The sequence below is a fragment of the Osmia bicornis genome, chromosome 9, assembly GCF_907164935.1.
Source record: "Osmia bicornis bicornis chromosome 9, iOsmBic2.1, whole genome shotgun sequence".
Classification (NCBI taxonomy): domain Eukaryota; kingdom Metazoa; phylum Arthropoda; class Insecta; order Hymenoptera; family Megachilidae; genus Osmia; species Osmia bicornis.
In genome coordinates this window covers 7,689,248-7,715,432 of record NC_060224.1, presented here as the reverse complement: position 1 = coordinate 7,715,432, position 26,185 = coordinate 7,689,248, and the positions used below count along the sequence as shown (strand labels likewise).

Below are 26,185 nucleotides of genomic sequence, written 5' to 3'. Positions count from 1 at the left end.
AGAAGATCGAATCTTACTCGTCGGTGCACTTGACGTAGCTGGATGCGACCCTGTTGTAGCCGCAGTTCCCATGTTTCGTGCCCCTGTTGTTCATGTCGTAGCACTGGGCGTCGGACGACGAACCCGTAGGACCCCAGAGTAATTTGCACTGATCGTTGTGCGTCCTGCACGAGCCTTGATAGCAGAAAGCTTTTCCCATACTGCACGATTCTCCGTCCATCTTGAACACGTCCACCGGACAGTATTCGCTCTGTCCGGTGCAATACTCCGGCAAATCGCATTCGTGTTCCGCGCTTCTGCATTCGGTGCCAGCGCTCTTCGGTCGACAGGTCTTCAGATCGCAACACTCTCCGGTAGCGCAGCTAGCGTTGCTGTGCAACATGCAGGTGGTTACGTTGCAACAAGGATTGTCGCAGTTCTCCTTCAAGCCACAGTCGCATTGTTCCCCTGGTTCGACGAAGCCGTTGCCGCAAATTGGACTGTCGAAAAGCTTCGGCGGTTTGTTCCTCAGGCAGTAATCCATGCCGTGTTCGAAGGCCAACGCCAGATGTTCCAGGGAACACGTCGACCAATGTGTCGGTCCCGAGGAGCCGCTCGACGATGCCATGATGCATCTGTAATCGGATGCAATCGAGCGTGTTTAGAGAACGATAGCCGTTACTACGACCGCAACGAAACGACGATAATCGCAATCACGCCCTCCGCGCACAAATTGACGAATCTGTTTCACAAAGGACCGTGGGATCAAAGGGCAGCGGCGTTATTTCATTCGAAGTTCAGTTACGACACTCTACCGTACGAGGAGTTTTATTTACAAAATGTGTTCGTTGAGGATAAAACAATTTGAAACACACAGAAGGGAACTTACTTCTCTTCAGGGCATTCGCAATCGGCGGAATCGTGTTCCATGCCGAAATTGTGACCCATTTCATGAGCTACGGTGGCCGCCACTAATCCAACGACGTTCGAGTGATCCATCGAGACCCCACCGGAAAATTCGTACGTACATATTGGTCCCTTAAGCGCTTTTCCTACCACGCCTCCGCCGAAGGTGATTCGCCTACGAGTTTCAAACATTCTCGCTGAACAATCGGCAAAAGTAAAGTGCAGCTCTGGCGCGGCATCAGCTCGCGGTGACACGGGATTTCCATCGGTCTTCTACTTACGTTAACAGTTGGGCGTTGTCGTTCGGCATGTCTTGGACTAGCTTCTCTCTCCTGTAACGAAGGAAATTCGAGAGGGTGGTGTCCCCGTTTGTAGACAGAGTGATCTCGTCCGTGTCAGTCCAAACTTGAACACCGACCAGGGCGATGAATATGTTCAGCGGCATGTACAACTGCAACGCGATACATTTTCATAAAAATCTCATTTCATTTAACGCGTTAACTCTTCGCAAGGTCTGACCCTTTGATACTATGCATCTTTCCAATATACGAACGTTTGTTATTCAAAAACACCTGACCGCGTGATCGTCCAAGCATCGTTGAACTTCGCATCTCGAATGTGAATCGTTTATAAAATTCAAGCATCATCTCGTATCTCGAATACACCATTTTACAGAGTTGGGTCAGGATTGGCCCGAGGGTCAAAGAGGATATACTAACAGCATTGATGATGTTTGCAATGTCCTTGCAGTGTTGATACACCTTGTCCAGGTTCTCGTCGAGAGCAATGTACTCCTTCTTATCGATCACCAGCACCAACTCCACGTATCTGGAATGTCTGTTCGCGTTGTAGGGTCCTCGAATCACCTCGGTCGCTCTTTTGTGCTGTAAGAAAAGCCTCTTTCCAATTGCTAGTCTAAACCAGAATATCGAAAGGTCTACTAGTGTATTTCAGAATGTAAAGCTTCTCTATCGAGCTTCGAAGCGAGGGAAAAACAATCGATTGGTTCTTACCCTGGTAGCTCTGTTGACGATCTTGCGGTGTTCATGGTCGGGTACATGGTGCGGCGTTCCTTCGTAACCTGTGCCGAACAAAAAACAGCCAAGATGATCGTCGCGTCGCGTCGCTCGGATTCTCGGTAAACTTAAGGACAAAGAGTCGAAGGAGCCAGCAGAATCTTGCTCCCACATTCGTTAAGACCGTTAAGGAGAGACCAGTGTCCGGGAGACAGGTCTTCCAGTCCAGGAAAGGAGCGCTGCGTGCGTTACAAGGGACAAGGGTAACACAGCACTGGAAACGAACCGATTCCTTTCATGGGATCACCCCTATCTCGTTAGGAAGCGCGATAAGCTTGCAGATGGACGTTACGTTGGCTATCGATCAGATCCAGTTCATCGATAAGCCTCGATGACACGAGGATCGGAAATTTTACTCCTGGGAATCCTCCAGATGGAGGATAGGCCTTTTCGAGATTTTACTTTGGGATTTACAATCCAGAAATTGGAAATTCTTACAATTACTATGGAATTACTTTCAAGATTTCTAATCAATGCGTCGAGGGATAATTACCGCAGGTGTGATTGGCGACGAGATCCTTATGATTGTAGACGTAATGGTTCGACTCCAAGGATTCCTTCTCCGGGTGAATGTGGTGAAGGTTCTCGCCGTCGAAAACAACGCCGCGCAATCCTCTGCACGTAGACAATGCTACCCAGGAGCCAGGAACGTCTCGAACGCTACCTTGATAGTGGCAGAGTTCCTAGAAATTGCGAAACGCTCTTCTTTTTACAGTTTCAAAAATGAATTCCAACGCAAGTTTGTGGTCTCTCTTATACCTCCAGGGTGTAATATATTTTAACGAGGCGAGAAATAAACGATGACTAAGAACGATACTCGTCTCGAGTGGAGACGAAATCCGAGAATGAATTTTCCACGACTTATCCTGGATTCTCGAGACGCGTAGCACCGTTCGCTCGTGCATTCGACCCGCTACAAATATAGTTGGCCCAGATTCAGCTGGGCCAGGCCAGCCAGTCGCCTTTTCGTCTTCCTTTTGCTCCTTTCTCCCGAATAAGGATCCGTGCCGTTTCGAAATGCAAACGTCATCGAAAAACGCGAGAAAACCGATTTATCGCACGATTATCCCCGCGATGCGATCTTTTGCGCAACTTCTTTCAACGCTTTCCCCGTTCAACTTTCCTTCGGGCTATAAATTATCATTTATAACACAACTATTAAAGGTGTGCGAGTACTCGTAACTTACATGCCGAGCTGAACTCGCTTCGATTGTTCGAGCCGAGCCGAGCGATTGAATTTGCCGAATTACTCGAAATCGACGAACTATTTGAAACAAAAGCGAGCTACTCGAAAAAATCGGACTACTCGAATATTCGAGCCGTCGTAAAATTTCGATTTACTTGAGGATGATTTTTCAGTTCGTCGATTTCGAGTAATTCGGCAAATTCAAGCGTTCGGCTCGGCTCGACCGACCGATCATTGTTTCACTCGAAATTCGAGTACTCGAATAAATCGAACTACTCGAATATTCGAGCCGTCGTAAAACTTTGATTTACTTGAAGATGAATTTTCAGCTCGAATATTCGAGTAGCTCGCTTTTGTTTCAAGCAGTTCGTCAATTTCGAGTAATCCGGCAAATTCAAGTGCTCGGCTCGGCTCGATCGACCGATCATTGTTTCACTCGAAATTCGAGTACTCGAATAAATCGAGTACTCGCACATCTCTAACAATTATTCTATCGTACAGCAGTCTAGATTTCGAACAAAAATAAAAAGCGCCGACCAAAGGAAATGAAATTTGACGAAAGTTTCTTTCAGCAGGACCAGCGGAGGAGAGAGAGAGAAAGCTAGACAGAAGAGAACAAATGGTAATAATTACTTTAATTTCGACTGCGAAAGCTCCGGGTAGTATCCTAACTAGTTAGATTCGCAGAATTTCCCTCGTTTAAACGACCAAAATTAGCTCGTCCGCTCGACACCGAGGGACCGGATAAACTGCGCCGAGAAAGAGAAAGATATTGCAACTGGACGCGCCAATTCATTTATTCAATTGCGTAAAATGTGGAACCGACGACAACAGAGCGCAACGAACCCGCCCTCCCCGGCCCCGGGCTCGATGAAAACACGTCCTGACGATGTTTTATGCCTGCCCATTAACCGTAAATAACACGGCTCGCAAAAATTTATATCAATGGCTGGTGTTTGAATCGTTAAAAAAAAACAGCTCTCGACAGCTATTTTTCTTTCTTTCTCCTCTCGCCCCGTGGAAAGCTTGTTATTCTTCTCGCGTGATTCACGGGAACGCGGGAGATTCGTGAAAAATATGAATTGTTGCGAAATGAAAGGAACGGAAAATTCTGTGGAGAAAACGTAATCCGAGCGTAATTTCATTTTCTTTTTTCCGCGAATGACGTATGTGCACATCGTAGAAAGCTCAGTTATTAATTACACCTGTTCTTATTAATACGATCTGTTCCAAATAAAACTTCGCGTCGAAGGAAGGAAGACTTTTATTTTAAGACCCGGATCCTCGTGTTTTCTCGGATTCTTCCAGAGGAGCGGCAAATATGCGATAAGGGATGATTCTCCATCGCCTCTAAACGCAAACACGATTTTTCAGTAAAAAACGATTTTCCGTCAGTAAGGTTCACCGAAAACTGGGAATGGTTAACCAAAGGTGAAGCGTAATCAATGCTCGGTCTAGGGTATGCCGTATACGCTACCGGTAAACTTTATTTAAGAGTGATCGATACTCTCGAAACGTCCACGTCCGTTTATACACGCTCGTCCTGGGAACGCACGGTCGGACACTGAGTCACCGTGATCGATTCTCGCGTTCTTTGCGCCGATATACCTGGACAACGTGTACAAAGAATTTCCACCTACGCTACGCATACATTCACCCATTAGCCACGATAAGCACTCACATTTTTCGACGGTAGGTGCTCTTTGTAGGTGCCGCGATGCTGATGACGTTGCTGGTATCCGACCGGGATGAGATCGGTGTTCAGCCTGAGATCCAGGACGCGTTTCACCCCGTCCAGCTCGAAGCCCACCGTCAATACATCCGCGTGCTCCACGTCCTGGAAACGAAACGACAACGAGAAGTTAGTTTAAGTGAGAAAATGTTGCGGTAGGGGAAGGTGGGACAAGACGGGGTAGCCCTTCTATTTCGTGAATAAAACGTTTTAATTACAATCAAATATACACCATTGCTGATCGTAACCAACAGCTCAACCAAGTGTGATGTTTCACGTTGAAATTAAAGTAAAAATTCAATTTTTTGCGACTTTCTTATTATTTTCGTACATCGTTTAAGAAGTGATATTGGCGTTAAAATATAACAGAAGTTCTATGCACTTATGTATTTCTGAGGCAGAATTTAACAGACTACAGGATAAGAATGTCATTTTATATTTTTGTTAACAATGTTTAAGTGATACGTTGATTTATTTTCGATGAGACGGCAGGGGGCATGATGAGGTATAGGAAGTTGGGGCAAGACGGGGTACACCTTTTATCCCATGATTTAAACCATAGATGATTACCAGGCGACTTGGAATCGCAAAATGACTTGGAAGATGTTATTAAAAAAAGAAACATAGAAAAAGAAAAGAAAGAAAAAAGAAGCAAGAAAAAAACATCAAATATGGCTATCAAGAAAATAAAAAAACTGGTGAAAATAATATCACAAGAAGACTACGACATTGAAAAAGAAAATATTCCATCTTTGTACTGCAATGGATTATATTTAGATTCTGTGGAAGGTTGGATAAGTTGCCAAAGATGTGGCAAATGGGCCCATTGCTCATGAAGCCGTACATGTGTGCTTCTGTTGCCAAACCGACAAATGATTGACTACAGACAATTTTGTTAATTAGTTAATAGTAACCCTATCTTGCCAGAAGGGTACCCCGTTTTGCCCCACCCGTGGAGTAAGATGGGGAGAAAAGACCTTTTTTTTATTTATATATATTAATAAGCTGTAAATAATTGACTTTTGCCTTATATAATCTATAGACCAATTATCAAAGAATAATAAAAAATTAAAGTGGCTTCATTAATTGGACAAACCTGTGTTTTATTCATTAATAAACCTTAACTACCCCGTTTTGCCCCAGCTTCCCCTACATCTTGTATTCGAAATTGGTATATCCGAATGCATTGTAATCGAAACTCAGCATTATGCACCTGTTGCGCTCTGGGTTGGCGGAAAATCTCCAAGATCGAGATAAAGGAAGAAAAAGGTTGATAAAGGTGGTAGGAATATCAGAACCGACTTACGTAGCTGGAAAATACTTTCACAGCTAACGACTCGATGATACGGAGGCAATTATTCACGGCTCGTTTGTGTTGCTTCGCTTTCTAATTATTTCGAGAAGGGAGATCGCGTACGCTTTCGAGTCGCATCGAAATTAATCGAATTTTCAGCCTGCATTTTTCCACGCGAACTCGCTCGACCGTTTCGCTGCAGCGGGGCGTCGATCGCGGAGCCGGAAAGTCGACCGTTTATAAAATTTATATTCCCTCCGTTCGAGGGAATCTGGAACTTTATTTTCTTTTTTTTTTTCAACGAGCGCGTGCCGACCAGCCAAATGAATTTACGAATCTCGTTTGCGCGACCTCCCACGCTCCCTCGAACCCGCCCTATGTTTAATTCATACAGGATACACGTCCCGTTCGTCCGTTCCTCCCCAAACTGGAAACACCCGCGTAGCTACCGACTGTATCCAAGGAACGAACCTCTCCCTTCGCCTAAGGGATGAAAGTAGAGGGTCGAAAAACCTAATCCACAGGATTTTGCACGGAGATGCTTACGACTTCGAAAAAGAAAAGAAATGTACAGTAAAAACGCAAATAGGAGTACTTTCGAAAAGCTATCGTGTTTTGTACTCGTTCATCACAAAACCAGGGCTCGAGGGTCAGAGGCGAGCTCCGAAAAAGGGCCCTTCCATATAAAATAAAATTTATAAAATTAACGTTAAAGCTTGTATAACTAATATAGATTTGCATTTACATCGATTAATATTCAAGTAAACATTACTCTTCTTGCGTTCTTATGGGGGCCCTGGACTTTGGGGAGCCCTAGGCGGTCGCCTAGCCTGCCTAGGCCCAGGGCCGACCCTGTGCAAAACATAGACTATCAGCAAGGACAACGCAGAGAAATACAATTCCGCGGAAAGAGGGTGGTTCGTGAAAATGGTGTGATGGGCGCAGAAAATGGGACAGTAGAATGACTTTTATGGGAGTTTCGCGGAGATCGACTGTTTTAACAGCCTCCTGGTTCATTTGCCCCATAGGGAAGGAACTTTCTCACCCCTCGTATCGCGGTGTCCCTATTATCCGAATTCCGGAGGGACCCTTCGATCGACGTGAAAGAGCAGGAAAAAGATTTTGATAAATTGCGTGCACGTAGTGGCGATTCAACGTTGTCGAAACAACGGGAGAACAATCGATTCGGGTATTGTCAGGTATTCCTCTATGATTCGTTTGTTGAAACGGAGCAAGGAGAAACCCTGACCCATGGATACATTTGTTTCTCTGGATATCGACACGGAATGAACGCGGGTCACGGCGTAACGGCAACTGGAATATCGAGAAACGTTTCCTGGATTGGCAGCCGGCCAGATTTCGATTGCTGACTGTCCGACGACGATGATAGAATCCCTGGATCCATCTATCCTCGATCCTGGCCGCATCCCCTTCGCGTGGTTGGAATATCTGAAATCCACCAGCCGAGGAAAACAGCATCGTGTATACGCAAAGTGATTGAAAATAAACTAATCACGGCGGGCAGCCAGGCTATTATTGACATTAAGTTGACGACGCCGGTCAATGCGTGCTTGATACCACTAAATCATCTAGCATCCCATAACTAGAGGTGTGCCGAGTACTCGTAATTTACAAGCCCAGCTGAACTCGCTTCGATTGTTCGAGCCGAGCGCTTGAATTTTGCCGAATTACTAGAAATCGATGAACTATTTGAAACAAAAGCGAGCTACTCGAATATTCGAGCCGTCGTAAAACTTCGATTTACTTGAAGATCAATTTTCAGCTCGAATATTCGAGTAGTTCGATTTTTTCGAGTAGCTCGCTTTTGTTTCAAACAGTTCGTCGATTTCGAGTAATTCGGCAAATTCAAGCGCTCGGCTCGGCTCGACCGACCGATCGAATTGTTTGACTCGAAATTCGAATACTCGAATAAATCGAGTATTCGCACACCTCTAATAACTAGAGGTGTGCCGAGTGTACTCGTAATTTACAAGCCGAGCTGAAATGAGCCGAGCGCTTAAATTTTGCCGAATTACTAGAATTCGATGAACTGTTTGAAACAAAAGCGAGCTACTCGAAAAATCGAACTACTCGAATATTCGAGCCGTCGTAAAACTTCGATTTACTTGAAGATGAATTTTCAGCTCGAACATTCGAGTAGTTCGCTTTTCTTTCAAACAGTTCGTCGATTTCGAGTAATTCGGCAAATTCAAGCGCTCGGCTCGGCTCGACCGACCGATCGAATTGTTTGACTCTAAATTCGAGTATTCGAATGAATCAAGTACTCGCACACCTCTACCCACAACTCATCGATTCATCGCGTTAATTTTGCAACGAACTGCACCTGAGCGTTCACGGTCGTCGTGGTGAGATTTGTCCGTGGTCGGGAGATTGGTTAAACGATCTGGTAGGTGAGAGGAAAATAGAATGACGTACATTGGTATCGAACGAATCGCGGTCGGTGGTTGGCGCTAATTGTTACGGCGATAAGCCACGCAAGGGACCCGTTAATTATTCGAAGTGACGGATTTTCTTGGAAATTCGTGCGGTTAACGAGCTCGCGGTGAGCGAGGCACAATGTACGCAACGTACAGAGAGGCTCTTTGTGGCCGGTGGATAGGATGAAAGGCATCTTTTAATCTTAACTCGGTTCTAGCTCGACTATAGTACGAGATGCTAGAAGCAAACGCTGCGCCGTTTTTCGTGTCCTAGAGACGCCTCTGATATCAGCATACAAACCGTCTCTCGCTTCTGGAAACGATTAACGCGATCCGCGAACAGGGAGGAACGATAGAAACTAGGCGAGTCGAAGTTCAACAGACGCAGAAGTTATGAAAAGAGGATAAAGGAGATGGCTATCCCCAATACGTTAGTTGACCACCATGGTCCCGGCAAATGTTTACCCCATGGAATCCATAGACCGCCAAGATGATCTGTACCAAGTTTTATCCAAATCGATTAATAGGAACATGGTGTGGGGGTGGTTGAAATCCTAGTGCTTTCGGCATCCTAGTTTCCGGATATGTTAAACTAGACGATAATACCTTTCAAATGAGCCCATAAGCATCAAAATCGTCAAACGGGAACTTGGTCAAAACCCGTCGTGAAAAAATGAAGAAAATCTTCGAAGTCGATTTCTGACCAAACTACTAAGCCGATTTTCACAACGGGTTTTGACCAAGTTCCCGTTTGACGATTTTGACTTTCGTGGGCTCATTTGAAAGGTATTAACATCTTCTCTAGATCCACTTTCGCACTAAGAGATGCTATGAAGAGTACCTTGCGTTAGCATTGCTTATCCTTCTGAAACTATGCTCTGCCTAATTTATTGCAGTCACACCAGATTTCTGTATGCCGCTTGCACCAAATATTATCTTATAGGCACGAAGGTTTTTGTTTAAAATTATTTTTGTTAAATTCTGTATCAAAAGGGTTAATCCCGTTTATTTACAAATAAATTATAAATTATTATCGTCTAACATATAGTTTAACCTATCCCCATAAAGCCTCATGTTAAAAGGGTCAACTTTGGCCGCCATTTTGACCATGTTCCCATTAATCTATTTGGATAAAACTTGGTACACATCATCTTGGCGGCCTATTCTATGAATTCCATGGGGTAAGAATCTGCCGCGACCATGGGGGTCAACTAACGTATTGGGGATAGCCATCTCCATTGTACTCGTTTTTCCAAGAGTTTGCCTTGGAAACGAATGGCGGATAATCGCGTTTCGAAAAGCAGTTCTTCTACACGCTTGTATCGTAGCTCGTCTAAATTGGACGCGTTTAACGCGCGCCGAGCCGTTTCCTCCTCGCGTCTCATCGTGAACATACGAGCGTTCCGAGGCGGAACGCGTTCCATCCATGCAGGATGTGTACGCCACGATACAGAGCAACTGCTCCGTTTCCCTTTGTGGCCGGAAACTTGCGAGCCGGATAAAACGAGCCCTGCACAACGCAATCTCTTTACCTCGATTTTCCACTCCTCTATTTTCCCCATTGCTTTCCTTACCACTACTCTGTTATATCATCCTACACGAGACTATCCTCGTCGAGCAGCTCCGTGTTGGATCGTGCGCGGATAAACAGGGCCTGAACAACCAGCACAGTTTATTGGGCTGCATACCCCTTTCGGTCGGCTTATCGGCTATGGATGCGGTTTACTTTCTTTTCACTTTGCTCCGCCTTTGTTCCTCTCCGGAAAGAAATAAATTAACTCCTTTTTAGCCTGCGGCTGGTTAACCGAATTGCTGCTGGAATTTTTAGATGCGGTTTGTCGGATGTCGAAAAAGAGGAATTTCGGTTTTTCCTTGTTATAAACTAGCTGTACAATTGTTTGCGAAACAAATATTTGCCCGCAATAAAAGCGAAGCATAAACATTTGTCCAAACGTTTGTTTTCCATCTTTCATGAAAAATTGTTATACGTTTGTTGTATAACTGTGATAACGATGTAATTTCTTTCTGGTTTGGCAACGACTCGGATAAATTGATATAGACGAGTGTGAAAACGTGTCATGGTAAAAAAAGAGAAGTGGCTATTCTCTGTTTATATGGAGTGTCGATAAAATCGAACGTTTGATAGCATCTCGATAACCCTTATCGTCGAGTTTGATAGAATAAAGCTCGAGCGGGATGTTTTTCGTCTACGAGTAATTGTACACAGAGATCAGCTGGGAGTTGCGACACACGGTAAGCGACCCTACGTATAGCAGGAAATTAGATTCGTCGCCATGGACAGACGCGCTGATAGCGTTCATTCTTCCCCGTGATAACGAGAAACGAGGTCAATTGCCTTTACTTCGTTCAGGTCCCGGGTGCTTAGATCGCTTCTGCATCGCGTTAAACAACGAAACGATCGCATCTTTCGCTCCTTTTCAATTTCCACGTCCCCTCGGATCGGTTCGCAGACTCCGAAACGAATTGACTTTCAGCCAATTCGAATTTCTTGGTGTTGCAAGGGAACGCGGTTAATGCTTTCCGATAAAACTTTTCCCCGTAATCGTGTCAATTGGACGGGTTATTCTTCGAGGTATTTGGAACGAGACGATGCCAAGTAGGAGCAGACTCACGGTCGTGTTAACACTTTGATACGTTAAACGACAGATGAAAATAGATCTACGTGGTCAGGGACGGTCTGCGACTTCAATTTTTACGGAACTTACATTGCTATATCTCCGAGTACTCGATAAAAGTGTTCGCAATCGAGTAATAAAATTGATTAGTCAGCCAGATACGAATAACGCGATAATCAAAGTGCGAAACCGTTTTCAGCAGAAATCGCAGAATTCAGCGAGCGGAAATCTAGTTAACGGTGTCCGGGCAAGCCACTATTTATTTATCCTTCCGCTCTATGCTAATGTTACTGAACTGCTCGCAAACATCATCGTACCGTGAACACGCGTGCAACTACCTCCGCTAGAACATCGGTCAAACTTTGCTCCTCGCTTGAATCGGTTGTGTTTGCCTTCAGCCGCGCGTAACCTCGAACCGTGTTTCACCTCGACGTGCTTTCGAATCGTTTGCACGTGGATAGGAGCAGACAACTAGACTACTTACACAATCGAGCCTTCTCTAGCGCATCGATGTTGCCGATCGTGTGATCGGCATTGTGATTAGAGGTCCATTTATACCCGGACAGAGGATAGCTATATCGATGCTGCAGTCGAGTATATGTAAATCGACTTCCGAGCAACGAAATGCAGCTGTGTTCCGTTTCTAGAGCTCCCTAAGCCCTGTATTTGATTAAGTATTGTTCAGTTGCAATTTTTCAACCAATTTCTCCGCGTCGTTTCGCGTCAGAAATACCGAAAAAAAAGAAACTCGGTCTGGTTTGTTTTATTTTGAACGGCATACCGCGTTTAAGAGGATTCATCGGTTTATAAATAGCTCGGCTAACAAAACGCTTCTCTGGAACATCTGCTTTCGACGAGCGTATAATAAAGAGGGGTTTGCAATGTAGTTTGAGACGGGAGTAGTAGTTTTCAGCCACGTTCGACGTTATCGAAGAAAATTTCTCTCGCGACCTCTCGACTCACCGCGACCTACCTGTCGCGATCCTGGATTCCGTATTCGCGTCGCGCGCGTCGCGACGCCTTGCATTTGCATCGAAATCGTTGCACCCGTCGACGGCTACCGTTCAGCATTCTAAGTCGATTGTATGCACGCGGCTATACACCGGGTATATTAAAGCAATCGGGTAGCACCGTGTTCGCGGTTAAACTAGTTACGCTTTTGCCATCGTGAAAAGAAATTGAACCAATTGTATTTGCAGCTTATCTATCGATAAAATTACTCACGTTTTCTTTGCTGGACGAGATCTGCCGCTTGGTCCTTCCGTGATACACTCGTGGTCTGATCAGCGTGTGTCTGCTGAAATCTGGGGACGGTCCTGCAACAGAATCGAGGGAGAGGTTCTTACGATTGTTCAAACTGTAACATTGTCGGGGGAGTTTCGAAGAGGGCTTGGCTCGCGATTCGTCATTCTGTCGGATACACGCTCGAGCGTGGGCAGTTTGAGCGTAGGTATCAAATGAACTGCAATTATTGTCTAACGCGTTTGCCGGTTTCACGCTTGCATTTCGCCCGGCGGCGATGCTCGGCGCTGTTTAGAAAGGCAAAGAAAGAACAGAAAGCTCAAAGAAACATTTCGCGTGCAGCGTGTACACCCTGGCTCATTGATATTCATTTATGTCCGCGAAGTTATCATCGATCCTTGAACAAAGGATCGCTAAGACAGTGGTCTTGGTTTTCGATTCGAACGGTAAATCGTCGAGCCGATGTCGCGAACGGAACCGACGAAACCCGGGCACATGTGCACCCCGTTTATGGGAACGGAGATTGACGTCAAGGGTAACGAGAGAGAAAAAAAGGCGGCCTCGCAAAAAGATTAGCCAAATGTAGGGACGATTCGGTGGGCCAAACGATTAACCGTATCCCTTGACGCAAACACCTCGAACGTTTCTTAAGCGGAACTCGACTCGGCGAGCGCGACACGAGATTAATCATTTCCGTCTATCTATCCCGCAAATCGGTCAAAGCAGCGTGATAAATGGTGATAATTATATATGCACACGCGGAGACGAATTAGCCGCGTTTTCGTTTATTTGCGGACGTCCGTGTAACACGCATCGGACCGTGAGAAATATTAAATTCCGACAGCGGTCGAATCGCAAATACATAGGATTTCGGCCCCGACGTTGGCTCCTGTGGCGTTAAATTAAATTCAAATAACGTGGATTCTCGGGTAATACGGCTGGGAAATCGCTCTGCCGTTTCGTGGCTTTGTTACTCCCACGCAAATCTCCATATTACATTTTTCGCTCGTTTACGACTCGAAGACTCCGTTATAAACGAATTGCTGTTTGTTTTGGCAAACGTTCGTGGTTTCTCGACGAAGATACAACCTCCTTATTCTTCGATCATCGCACATACTAGAAATAAAGAGCGAACGATCGAGTACCGTTTGGAAAAGCCATAACGACCGGTTCGTCGGTCTATCAAATATTTTTCACGATTGCATTCCCGTTCTGTGAACGCTGATTCCACGCTGCATATCCGCAAACGCATTTAATTCTAATTTAATCGATTCCACGCGAATTCAGCCCGTAATTACTAGCCGATTATCTAACGGATTTAAAGCCGGCCATCCGATGGTCACGGCATTTGATTTGTCGCTCATTTCCTGCCGCTGTTACAAGAGGAATTGAAAATCTGTTAAAGCAACGCCGCGGTCGAATCGAATAAACTCCGACCAGTCGATAATCATACAATATGCGATGAAGTAAACTCGTTAGAGATCCTCTTTGTACATGGTTTAGGTTCACCCACGCGTGTTACACCCATCTCTACCTAACTCCGTGTTACAGCACACCTAGCATCTCGATAAACGTAATCAGAACCCTGCGACGCTTACAAATGGATCGATAATTAACTCGCTCGCCACGCCATATCGTGGACAATGCAATGTTAACATCGAACTAAGCGCGCGATGCTTAGAAAGGAAGAGTTTCCATAAACAACGCCAAATGCAACGGACAGAATCGTGAGAGTATTTAAACGACGACGTTCAAATCGAATACAAATGATTTTTCCTGAAACTTTCCTGAGACTTTCTATACCTCGAAATCGATCAACGGCTTAACGATTTGCCGGTGTCGACGATTCGGGGTAATTATCCTTTCGAATCGAAAGTTTCAAGCGTGTTGAATAGAAAATGAATTTGAAAAGGCTGGACTGCGTTAACCATGTTCATCGCGAAACTCGACGTTTACGAGGGCTAAAGAGAGGGAGAAGCGTCGAGGACGAGGGAATTAGCGACGGTCAATTAGGTCGCCGTTAATTCGGCGTAGAACGCATACAGGCATGCGTGAGCCTCGCAGGCATATGCGAAGGCGGATCTGCCGTTTGTGTTCCCATGCCGTTGATCCCGATTTCACATGTGTCCCGTAGCCTCGGACGCCTGACCCGGGGGAAATATCGCACGAAGCCTGAGAAGATTCGACTGCTTTCGACAACCGGTTCGTCCGATGACCCTCCGTACCGATCGATCGACGATCGATCAACGCGACAAAAATCGTCGAAAGAGAATTATTGGAAAATTGAATTTACTTTATCGAAACTTTCAATGACTCTACCGCGAAGCTGTATCTCTTCATGAACTCCCATCGAAAGTTGAAGCAAAGATTTCTGACCATCAGCAACTGCGACGAGCACGGGTTAATCGGTTGTTTGAATTGTAAAGGGACTTTATCAAATATCGATCCTCGGGGTATCGTTACTTTACTCGTTGCTGGAGGAGTTTCTACGAGGAACATTGTACACCGACCGCACTCCAGCAGCTAGACGCTTTCGAATTAATTGCAACGTGAATGAAGTAAGTCGGGCTTGGCGAATGGACCAATCAGAGCTCCATTTCTGCACTGCTTCGCCGATCCCCGTCCGTGCTCGTTAGTCAATTAAACTTCGTAATTATAGCTGTAACGGGAGGGGAGGCATCGACCAGACCGATAGGAGCATCTGACGCATGACTCACGACGGATGTGCGAGCTGCTCGATATTTTACCTATGTCTACGCTGAGTTACTCATTAAAAGTCAGCTCCAATTACAGTGGGTGATGAAATTATTAGAGCCACGGTATGAAAAAATGGGTTTTTCGTGTTTGTGTGGAAATAGAGCCATGATTTTAAGGTTTTTACGTTGTGTAACATTTAATCAATAATCCTCTACTATTAATATAGGAAAAAATACTTATGAAAATAAACAAATACATTTAAAAGATTATATTTACACGTGTACAGTGGCTTGGAAAAGTATTCGGACACTTTTTGAAACAGAATACCTCATTTAAAATTGGACCAAATGACTTGAGGTTTTTTGAAAAGTTATACAAATTAATTTACTAAGATATGTGTTTTTGTCGTTTCAAAAAATTACAATTTGTTGAAATCGTGAAGGGTAAATTTTTAACCCTTTTATGTTAGCCTATAATGAAAATTGAAAATATGTCTTTCGTAGATTCAAATAAGTTATGTCAATGCACTTAGAAGTTACAAGTAATTAAAATTTCCGAAAATCGCAACTTTTCATCTAAGAACGTGAATACCTCCGCTCACATAAAAAAGTTGAAAAATGACCCTTCACTATTTTCTTCCACGATTCCAAAAAAATTGTAATTTTTTAAAACGACAAAAGCACGTATTTTAGTAAATTTGTATAACTTTTCAAAAAACCTCAAGTCATTTGGTCCAATTTTAAATGAAGCATTCTGTTTTAAAGAGTGTCCGAATACTTTTCCGAGCTACTGTATGTTAGTATTTCGTAACGCCGCCTTTTGCTGCAATTACTGCCTCAATTCTTTTCGGCATACTTTTTCGATGCATTTTAAGCAATTCATTTTGATCGCTTTATTTCCCGTACTTCTATCAAACGTTCAATCAATTGACATTTATTACTAATAATAAATATTTCCACAAATTTTCGATGGGGTTGAGGAGAATTTCCAGGCCAGTCAAGAACTTTCACTTTTCAACCGTGTATCATAATTTTACAAGCATCAATATATCATAAAAAAATAATAAAAACTCTGTTTAACTCGGTTTTCATTTAAGAATTAATGATATTTATGCGAGTGGATCACCCACTGTACATACTCGGTTAAATTCACGATGAATCCAGATTAAAATCCAACACTTTTTTTCCAAGCGCATTGACACCAGTGACGAAACGATTATTTGTCAGGTGTCGATTCGTGATAATCGGTTACCAGACGTCGCGTCGGGATGATTAAATACGATAAGAGGTTGCGTTAAATTCCGCGTGTCTGCTTTTCGCGATAACCACCATTCACACCTTTGATTTATCGATATCGTTTATCAATGCAACGAATGAAAATCTACACTCGTTATCGTTTCCTTGTCTCTCGTTAATGAATCGTTTACGCTTTTATATGAAAGAAATTTTCTGCTGCTTGCCTCGCATTTCACGCTTTAGAAACATTCGAAAAGGGTAACAAATATCGGAATCAAAGCTCCGACTGTGACTCGAGATCTCATTGAGAGAATTAGAATCGGCTAATCGCCGGTTGGCTTCCCGCGTCGAGTTTCACGATTCTCGAGCGTTTTCCCGAGGATTCCTCGGCGAAGGTTCGATCACGCTCACCGGATTAATTCGCGCTCGAGCGTATCGCGAGGAACGCGAGCATGAAATCGATTTATCGCCTGGTCCAATTCTTCCCGACGACTTCCGTGAATCTTCGATTCAACCCGTTATCTTTCCCGCCGGTAAAATTACCGTTCGCGGCGAGAATTTCAATGCTCGAAAAACAGTCTGCCCCGATATTTCTGATGCTCCACGGGAGCAGACCAGACGCGGACTCTGTGTTTTTCGATCCCAGAAATAACGTCCCGTTTCTCCTCTCCCTCCTCTACCCTTTTCTTCTCCTTTTTTTCTTCTTATTTCCCGTCATCCCTCGTATTTCCGTGCCGGTTTCTGGTTCCCGTTAATCCTCGCTTTCCATCGAGCAGCCCGCGTCAACGGAAGCGGATTTCTTAATGAGACGAGTGAAATAATAAGAAGCGAGTCGTCTCGAAAACGCGGATATCGGTAAATATCGATTGTAATTGATTCCCTGTTCGACAGATGCTTCATCGAACCCTCTAAACGTTCGACAGTTATTGGAATAATTATCTATCACCATCGCTCCTAATTGACGTTAGTTATTAACCACGGACGATACTCGAATGACCGTGTTCAAACACGATATCGATGAAACTTTGTAAAACGATCCTAGAGGCACAGGTGCCTATGTTGGCAAAACTTTCGAGATAATTTAACCGGAAAATTACTCCAGCATCGAATTACAAAAGGCTAGAGATTCCGCGAGTAATCCTCCCAAGAAGTTTATCCTAAACTTATTCTATTTCATCCTCTGTTTCGCCCGTTTCAAAGCCGATTTGCATTCTTCGATGGACGTTGAAATCCGCTTTCGCGAACTCTTCAGCCGAAACGGAGCGAAGCCAGGCCGGAACGTTCGTTCAAGTTCGAATGCCAAAGCGTCCAGGAAAAGCGTGGGTCGCCTATCCTCTTCATTATCGCGTTCTCGACGCTATCTGCTTCGTCTCGGATAAGGTATCTTCTTCGTTCGCCGCATGTTCGTTTGTACTCGCGGCTCGGCTTCCGATTCACTGACGGTTCTCCTTTCGTTCACGAATTCCTCCACGGAAAAAAACGATCGCGTGAACTACGAGACAATTAAGTAGCAGAAGCGGTGAGATACTCGACGATGACGAGTAACGCGAGGTGATTAATCGAGGCGGTGATTAGGCGTCGTCGAGTCTCGAGACGGAGATGGAAGACCAGTGTTACGGGACGGTAAAGTTTCGAGGATGCGGTTGGTGACCATTAGCGGCAAGAGAAACGCGATGCTTCCCGTTTGAATAATGGATTTTCGATAACGAGAGGAGAAACGGTTGCTTCTCGTTTTCTCGACCGAGCCGCGGCCTAATTATTTTCGATTTCGCCACGGCGATTCTATCGATTCACCGGCCACGCTTCGTTTCGATAGCTGACAGCCCCCGTTTTAATAACGCGTTCGAACCTTTTCCCTCCTTTTGTTCGATATTCGGCGCGGAGAGATTCGGCCTCGATGGAAAACGGGACCAATTTCCAGAGGGAAAACGCACGGTTCTAGTTACTCCGCGATTTTCTCACGTTTTATTCCATCTCTCTATATGCATTTTAAAGCAACTTAATTCAGTAACTTTTTGCGACGTTTATCAATACGTACTTATTGATTGGTACTTAAAAATAACTGTTATACTGGTTTTGCGCGGAGGAAATATTTTATTGAAATAATAAAAAGGTGACTATGTTTTTGATGCGATTAAACGCGAAGCGAGTATTTTCAGTGTTATTTCAGTAAATCGGAACGAAATAAAATAAAATAAAAGCAGTAAATACTGGTGCAAATTTGTCAAACTGATTTTTAACCGTAAATACAAAATTCCTCCGGTTCAACAAGACTCGCAATCAAAAAACTACTCTGCTATCAATTCTATCAAAGGAATGTCAACAGTATTTCCTGAATTCCTTTTCCTTTTTTAATTAAAAGCTCACTCGACCAAAAGAAGATTGCTTTAAAGAGAAAAAAGAGCGGGTACGTATGAGAGAACAACCCTTTTCGCGAACGTCCCCGCCGGGCGAACGGTTTAAACTCCTCTCTGCTCGTTCACCAAAGTAAGGAGCGGTTTGCGGGTCGACGCAAGGACGGTTAAAAAAAAAAAAAAGAAAGGAGGAAGGTAATTAGCAAAAACGAAGGAAAAGTGGTGCAGGATTCTTGAAAGAGCTCTTATGCGTTCAGGACGTGTAGTAGCGAGCGAGAGCGGGGCGATGACACACGCCAAATATAAAACGCGCTGGTGTACGTGCGAGCACGCACTTTCAAAGCACACCTACGCCAACGTACACAGCTTTGGATCGCTTCTGTTTCGCTCGCTCTTTACGCTACGAGTCAGTTCGGACCCTCTTCTTTCACGTGTCGATGCACGAGCTGCGTTACACTTCGTGGAACCTCCGAGGTTACCGAATGGGGAATGACCCTAACGGCGCCGCCGACAATTTTGGGGATCCGAATCGACTCCGACACTCGACTACGCTTCTATCGATCTCCACCCGGCTTCCACGAAAACCACCCGTTTTCCTTCGACCCCCGTTACTCGCGCCACTACAACTTTCTTCGCCCTACGCCCTTCGTTCCTTTCGTTCCTTTCAAAGGAGGAAGGAAGATCCAAAGGAAACACAGCAAAGTTAATGATTTCTAGCCTAAGGTAGTAAATAATACCCCATTCCTTGATCCTTGATCCGATCATTTGTAAGTTAATTGGTGATCGAAGCGATTTCGTCGCTTCTCACGGATGCACCTAAGTGCACGAGCACTCAACGATTGTAAATTCTAGCAGCTCAGAATTTCACTCGAAACAGTTGAAATTCTCGGCTAGTTCAACTAGCCTAACTTAATCCAGATAACGATGCTTGCGGTATGGAAACCCATTAGGAAGCGGGTCAGAATCCCTGGGTCAACCCATGGTTATTAAATCAGCCAACGCTGAAAGTTTCGAGAGCGTTAGGATTCCTTCGGGCCAGTAACAGAAGCCATAAAGCAAATCAACAGACGTTGGAGTTTTCGTGGATAATCGTTAGCGAGCTCTCGAGAGTTGCCTGCGAAACTTTCGTGTCCAAGAGTATCGATCTGCCCCCTGCGACTGACCCTCTGACTCATGCCGCAACTTCTCCGAGGATGTCGGCGACCCTAAGTCCCTATACCCCCGCTTCATTAAGCAAACGATATTTCTTCTCTCCGAGAAAGGCCGCAACGATCCCCAAACAATGTTTCTACCCGGTACACGTGCGATTTGAAAGAAAATTTTTCGACACGTACACAGCTAACGCGATCCGAAACTTCTGGGTTAGTATTCCCCGCGCTCGCCACCAGAGGGATCATTCGCGACATCAACTTTCTCGCAAGTACTCGTCGAACTATCCGTCCTAACGTATACACTTCCATCTTGACAAAACTTGGACCAGTGGTTGTTTGAAATTCCGAAAAAGAATTTCATCTTAAATTCTGTTCGAGTGGTAAAAAACGAAATTGGTAGGAAACGCGATGATCAAAAGGAAAGAAGAAGAGGGCATTAATCGGAAGCGGAGATTACGTCACGTCGGTTTAACGAGGGTCGCTGGTACGATCTTCGCGAACGACCCTCGACTCGTCTGGTCTCGTCTTCGCGTTTCCACGCATCCGACGAGAGAGACCTCGAACGCGATAATTAACGCGAGTCCTCCCGACGCGTTATTTGCGCGTTAATCATCGAAAGACCCGCGAGTTTCAGCAAGTAAAAAACACTGTCGCGTTCGCTCTAGGAGCTCGGTTATTTACAACGGCTTTAATTAAACCGCGCGCTTCTTGCCAGCGTCCCTCGGCGGAGTCGCGCCGCGTAATTACACTCGCGAGAAAACGCGCCGCGAGCAAAAATACCTGACGACATTTGCATGAGAATGAAACTCTATTCTTTGAATTTCCCTTCCGCGTCCATGGAAACGGAGACGTTCTAACGCTTAACAACCGGAAGCTTATTTTCCATCGGCTCGTTAACATTAGCGGCTATTGATGAAGACCAATTAGATTGAACAAGAAACCAACCCCCGTGCGCCCTTCGTTCCCGGCAGTTTCCTTTTTCACGAAATTCCGTGTGCTCGGTACAACGCGGCTTATACATAATTTATCAAGCGATTCATCCTTAAACACGCTTCCTGGCGGCCACGTGGACGGTTTCGAACATTCGGGAGGATGTTCCGGGAACCTTCGATCACGTACAATCTACCGTCGTTGGCGTTCTTTTACAGAAAAGGTTCAATAGGACGGCTGGATGAAAGGTAGGACGGTCGGTGGATTACGTTTTCTTTCATCGACGCTGTGTTACTCCCGCCGGAAACGACGTCTTATTATTCCGATGCTCGATGCTCGAGTGGCGTCCGATTGTCCGAGACAAATCGCGCGGAAAGTATCCTTCGAAAGCCACCGACGCGACGAGCCGAGCAGCAAGATGGAAGGTGGTGCGAGCAGAGGTCAAGCAAGAGTTCACCATCGCGAGGGTGGAGGCGTAAAGCGAACTAAGGAACACGAAGCCCTTCGATGCGCGTACGACGTCGCACGCAATGTCGGATAAAGGGATGTACCATGCTCATCGGACACCAGACAACGTCGCCTATGTCACGCAAGCTCGTAATAAGCGTCGGTTTAGTTTGCAAGTTAGAAAAAAAAGAAGAATACTAGGATTCCCTCGTGTTTCGCGTTACGTTCGTGACGAATTTTCGTTGAAATTTAATGGCTTGCGATTTAAACCCTAGGCAGCAGCCATTTGGGCCTCGGGACTTTACAGACAGAATATTCACCGACAGCTGGATAACTCGGGGCGATAATCTAGTTGAGCGAGAGTAGCCATTTAAGAATTTCAAAAGGGAATATTCGCCGAGTGCTGGATACTTTAATAGTTGCTCTTCCAGAAATCGACTGAACGAAATCTCACCTTTGCGATTTAAATTATGGAGAGCAATTTAAACGTTGCAACATTGGAAGCTAATCCAGTTAAGTGAAAGGTCCGTGTTCGAATGTTGCCCTACATTATTGTTGAGATCTCCTCGAATATCGATGATGAGAAACGAAAGGAATATCTATCGACGGTTGAAAAACTTGAACGATTCCGTGTTCTCGTATTTTTTCTCGTCCACGATTCATCGTGGCGTTGTTAATTTTGAACAAATTGGCTCGCTTTTGTCGACAAGTTTCACCGAGAATCCTCTCATCTCGAAACGGCTCAACCTTTCGTTTCAGAGGATGGAAAAAGCGGTCGAGTTTAATCGAGAAACTGGATTAACGAGCGATTTCGATCAAGCTTTAACAACGCTTGGAAACGTTCGTTTGGATCAGTCGAATTTTCCAGCCCGGAGAGGGAATAAATTTAGACCGTTTCAAAGAAAAACTCCGACCCCGTTGCGCTTTCCGCCGCTTTGCAAACTCTCAAGACCTTTTTTCTCTATTATTTCAGCCGGCTAGAGCGTGTCCGGGCTAGATAGCGAGGAGAGTAGAAATTCCGGAAAAACGAGCCAACCGATGCCCGAGTTTCAGCGATAGCGGAAGAACGAGGAACGAGGAAAAGGTAGGATAACGTGAATTTGCGAAACGACAAAAGCTTCCGGGTGGGAACCTGCTGGGTACGACAAATAATCGTCGCTTGAATTCGACGCTGACACGAGTCACTGTTACGAATGTTCGTTTTCTCGACGGTCAAAGAAACACGAACGATTAATAAAACGGACAGGAGCTTTTTGGCGGAGAGAGAATGGAATTGAAGGAAAAGAAACGATTCAATTATCGTTACTACGGGTCTGATTTGCGGCGCTATAAACGATAACAAGCTCCGTTCAAGCGTTGCTCGGCAATCGCAATGAATTTCACAATTTAACCGGCGGCACACTGTTCCAGCGAATCGAACTCACCCGCACCGCCGTTACCCTTTCTTTTTCTTCCCTTCAAATTCGACCGAATTGAAAGCTATACAGAGGAAATATTGACAAAGCGAGAACTGCCTGCGCAAACATTGCGGACGTTGCGATTAATAATGATTTCCGTTTCCTCTTTTCCTATTGCGCCTTTCTTATACCATTCGATACATCGTAGTTTCACCGTTTAGGTAGAAATTTATTCCCGTTAATAGCTATTTTTTTACACAACTTTAAATTAACCTTCTGACCCAAATAGCTTTATCGCTCTATTCGTCGTTCCTGTACGAGTTACTTAAATTCCACGGTAGTCAGTCGGTTAATTAAAGACAATTACGATTCTGTAATCGTAGAGAAGGGAACGTGATTCGTTGCTTTACATTAATTAATCAACGGTGCTATTCTAACAATGAATCATCGCTTGGCCCCTGATCATTCTCATTCGAGTATGACTCGTTTTACGCGATAAGTTAATTAATTCATAGACTGCGAAAATGTACGTGTACAGCCGTCATTCTCATTAAAGCAGATGATTATGAAGATTCATACGTTATGATACTCAAAGTGTTAAGCCAGTCAGCGGTATTAAACTTTATTATCTCAATATTTCATTCGTCTTAACCAGCCTGAACGCCTGTTATGCAAATACGACCGGGAGTCGCACAATGCCGATGCTTTTTAAAGGATCAATTTCAACGTATGGCTAATTGCAAGTGACGAATACTGTAAGCTCTATACATAGACACGTGCGCGACAAAAGTAAGGCCGAGTTGCTAGTAAAATTTTTACGATCGTGTCAACGAAGAGAAACAGATTTATACGCGTGCCATGTCGGACGAGCGACGTTGGATTTCTAGAAAAATGACCCAATTTGCACAGCTGTCGTGGTGTCACGCTCGTGCCACGGAAATGTGCCCCGTCGACATCTACTTCCGTAAAGGTGCGTTTCGAAATTTCCCGTTTGTCATCCGCACCGCTATCATAACTTTCAGTGTAAACTAGAACGTAGTACACGTGGAGCGGACTTTAATCTACTGTGAATGATGCTTGAAAATAAAAGCAAAGCGTGATAAAAATAAACGTAACTCGAAGTATTTGATTTGAATCTGCACTCGATTTATTCGAGTACTCGAATTTCGAGTGAAACAATGATCGGTCGGTCGAGCCGAGCCGAGCGCTTGAATTTGCTGAATTACTCGAAATCGACGAACTGAAAAATCATTCTCAAGTAAATCGAAATTTATGACGGCTCGAATATTCGAGTAATTCGATTTTTTCGAGTAGCTCGCTTTTGTTTTAAACAGTTCGTCGATTTCGAGTAATTCGACAAATTCAAGCGCTCGACTCAGCTCGACCGACCGATCATTGTTCGACTCGAATAAATCGAGTACTCGTAATTTATAAGCCGAGCTGAACTCGTTATAATTGTTCGAGCCGAGTCGAGCGCTTGAATTTGCCGAATTACTCGAAATCGACGAACTGTTTGAAACAAAAGCGAGCTACTCGAAAAAATCGAACAACTCGAATATTCGAGTAGTTCAAGTAATTCAAGTAATTCGAGCAATTCGGCAAATTCAAACGCTCAGCTCGGCTCGACCGACCGACCATTGTTCGACTCGAATAAATCGAGTACTCGTAATTTACAAGCCGAGCTGAACTCGTTACGATTGTTCGCTTGAATTTGCCGAACTATTCGAAATCGACGAACTGTTTGAAACAAAAGCGAGCTACTCGAAAAAATCGTACTACTCGAATATTCTAGCTGAAAATTCATCCTCAAGTAAATCGAAGTTTTACGACAGCTCGAATATTCAAGTAGTTCGCTTTTGTTTGTCGATTTCGAGTAATTCGACAAATTCAAGCGCTCGGCTCGGCTCGAACAATCGAAGCGAGTTCAGCTCGGCTTGTAAATTACTAGTTTTCGCACACCTCTATAAGTAACTGCTTACGGAGACTAAGAAACATATCTCGTCTAGATCCGAGTCTACTTGAAGGTATTACTTCTATTCGACGAAACGAGATCCCATCTGCAGTTGAGAACCATTCCTCCAAATGCAAAGGCCGATTAAGATCGACAGATGGGTCTCGAGTGACCGAACCTAGCCATAGAACTCCAGGTAAAGCGATTCAACAGGGACTAAGGAGAGTCCAGGTGCGAATACCTGTGAATTGGCCACATGGGGTAGTTTCCTCCGAAACGATTCAAGAAACTAGCAAGAGAAATCCTTCGATTTGGATGCGATCCAACGGTGTAAAAACTAACTATGACTGGATAGAAAGAGGAGCGTTTTAAAAGAGGAGGACACGGATCAACTTACGTGTCAGTTTGAACGCGTGTCAGAGGTTCCAAAACATCTGTCCCGACTCGAGATCCTCTGTCGGATTTCCTTTGGATCGTTATAGGAGACGGAAGGAGAGAAAAAGTTTCGAAAGTTCGATAAAACTGCAAGAATTCGAGACTAAGGGCGAAGAGAGCAGGGATCGGCAGTCGTTCTCTAGCCCGTTTTAAGAATCCATTTTTAGGCGAGCTATCCTCGTCGACAAATGCGATCGGTCTAGACTCCGAAGAAGCAAATACCACGGCGATTCTTTTTCAGCTACGAAACCGTGGAAAGGCGTTCGTTCGCGATGCATCGACCCCCGTTCCAGTTCGATGGTCTACTTACTATTCTTACGAGGAATATCTATGCGAGCGTCCGTACGCGCGCTTCGCTTATCGTTGAAAACGAATAAAACTGGAGCGAGATGTTAACGGACGATGCTTGCTGCTGTTTCGCTCATCGAACTTTAATACCATATTTCACTTTATCTTAAATACCCGTCAATCTTGCTTAACATTTAAGCATTTCTTCGATTATCCCTTGAAAACACTTATTCCCAATTCCTACTTTCTATCGGAGATGAACGATACCATTCGATTCGATTCGATTCGATTCGCGACATTGGATCGCGTTTGAATGGAGATTCGAGCTGGCACGAGGTTTCAAAGCGGAAGAAACGTATCCGATCTGGGAGGGACGTTTCGGGTAGTGAAATTTCTGATATACGGTCTAGACCAGACGTCAGGTTAAAACTGTGACCCATTGTTAAGCCGAGAATAGATTCGGATCTTGCGACGACGCCAACCCTCCCTCTCGGTGTTCTCAACTACGTTTCACTATCTGTGATTCTAGTTTCACCGAGTGTCTAAAGGCTACCTGTGTTGGTTCCCTTAGTCAAATAAGACACGGACAAAGATTCATCTCTTTGTAAGAATAACTTCGAGGCAAGTGGCGTTTCAGAAAATAATTGGACGATGGTGAGATTACAAAAAATCTATTAATCTAATATCTACTCTTTCAATCCTGAGTGCTTCTTGTCGATCAATTTTTATAGAAAAAAAGGGTGTATCAGAGAGGCAGGGACTCGGAGGTTCCCAATATTCGAAGGTAGTTCGAACGTGAGGCGTATAGGAA

At 44.6% G+C, this 26,185-nt stretch overlaps 1 protein-coding gene across 1 annotated transcript in view; it reads right to left on the bottom strand.

Moving 5' to 3' along the window:
* Positions 1 to 26,185, bottom strand: part of LOC114875119 (disintegrin and metalloproteinase domain-containing protein 19) — a 44,208-nt gene that overhangs the window by 7,749 nt on the left and 10,274 nt on the right. Inside the window, exons 2-9 of the mRNA XM_029185063.2 lie at positions 12,472 to 12,563; positions 4,829 to 4,984; positions 2,455 to 2,644; positions 1,899 to 1,966; positions 1,605 to 1,769; positions 1,167 to 1,336; positions 869 to 1,060; positions 18 to 614 (exon numbers count right to left, since the gene is read on the bottom strand). Coding sequence (XP_029040896.2) covers positions 18 to 614; positions 869 to 1,060; positions 1,167 to 1,336; positions 1,605 to 1,769; positions 1,899 to 1,966; positions 2,455 to 2,644; positions 4,829 to 4,984; positions 12,472 to 12,563 — 1,630 coding nt within the window. The remainder of the gene's footprint in view (positions 1 to 17; positions 615 to 868; positions 1,061 to 1,166; positions 1,337 to 1,604; positions 1,770 to 1,898; positions 1,967 to 2,454; positions 2,645 to 4,828; positions 4,985 to 12,471; positions 12,564 to 26,185) is intronic.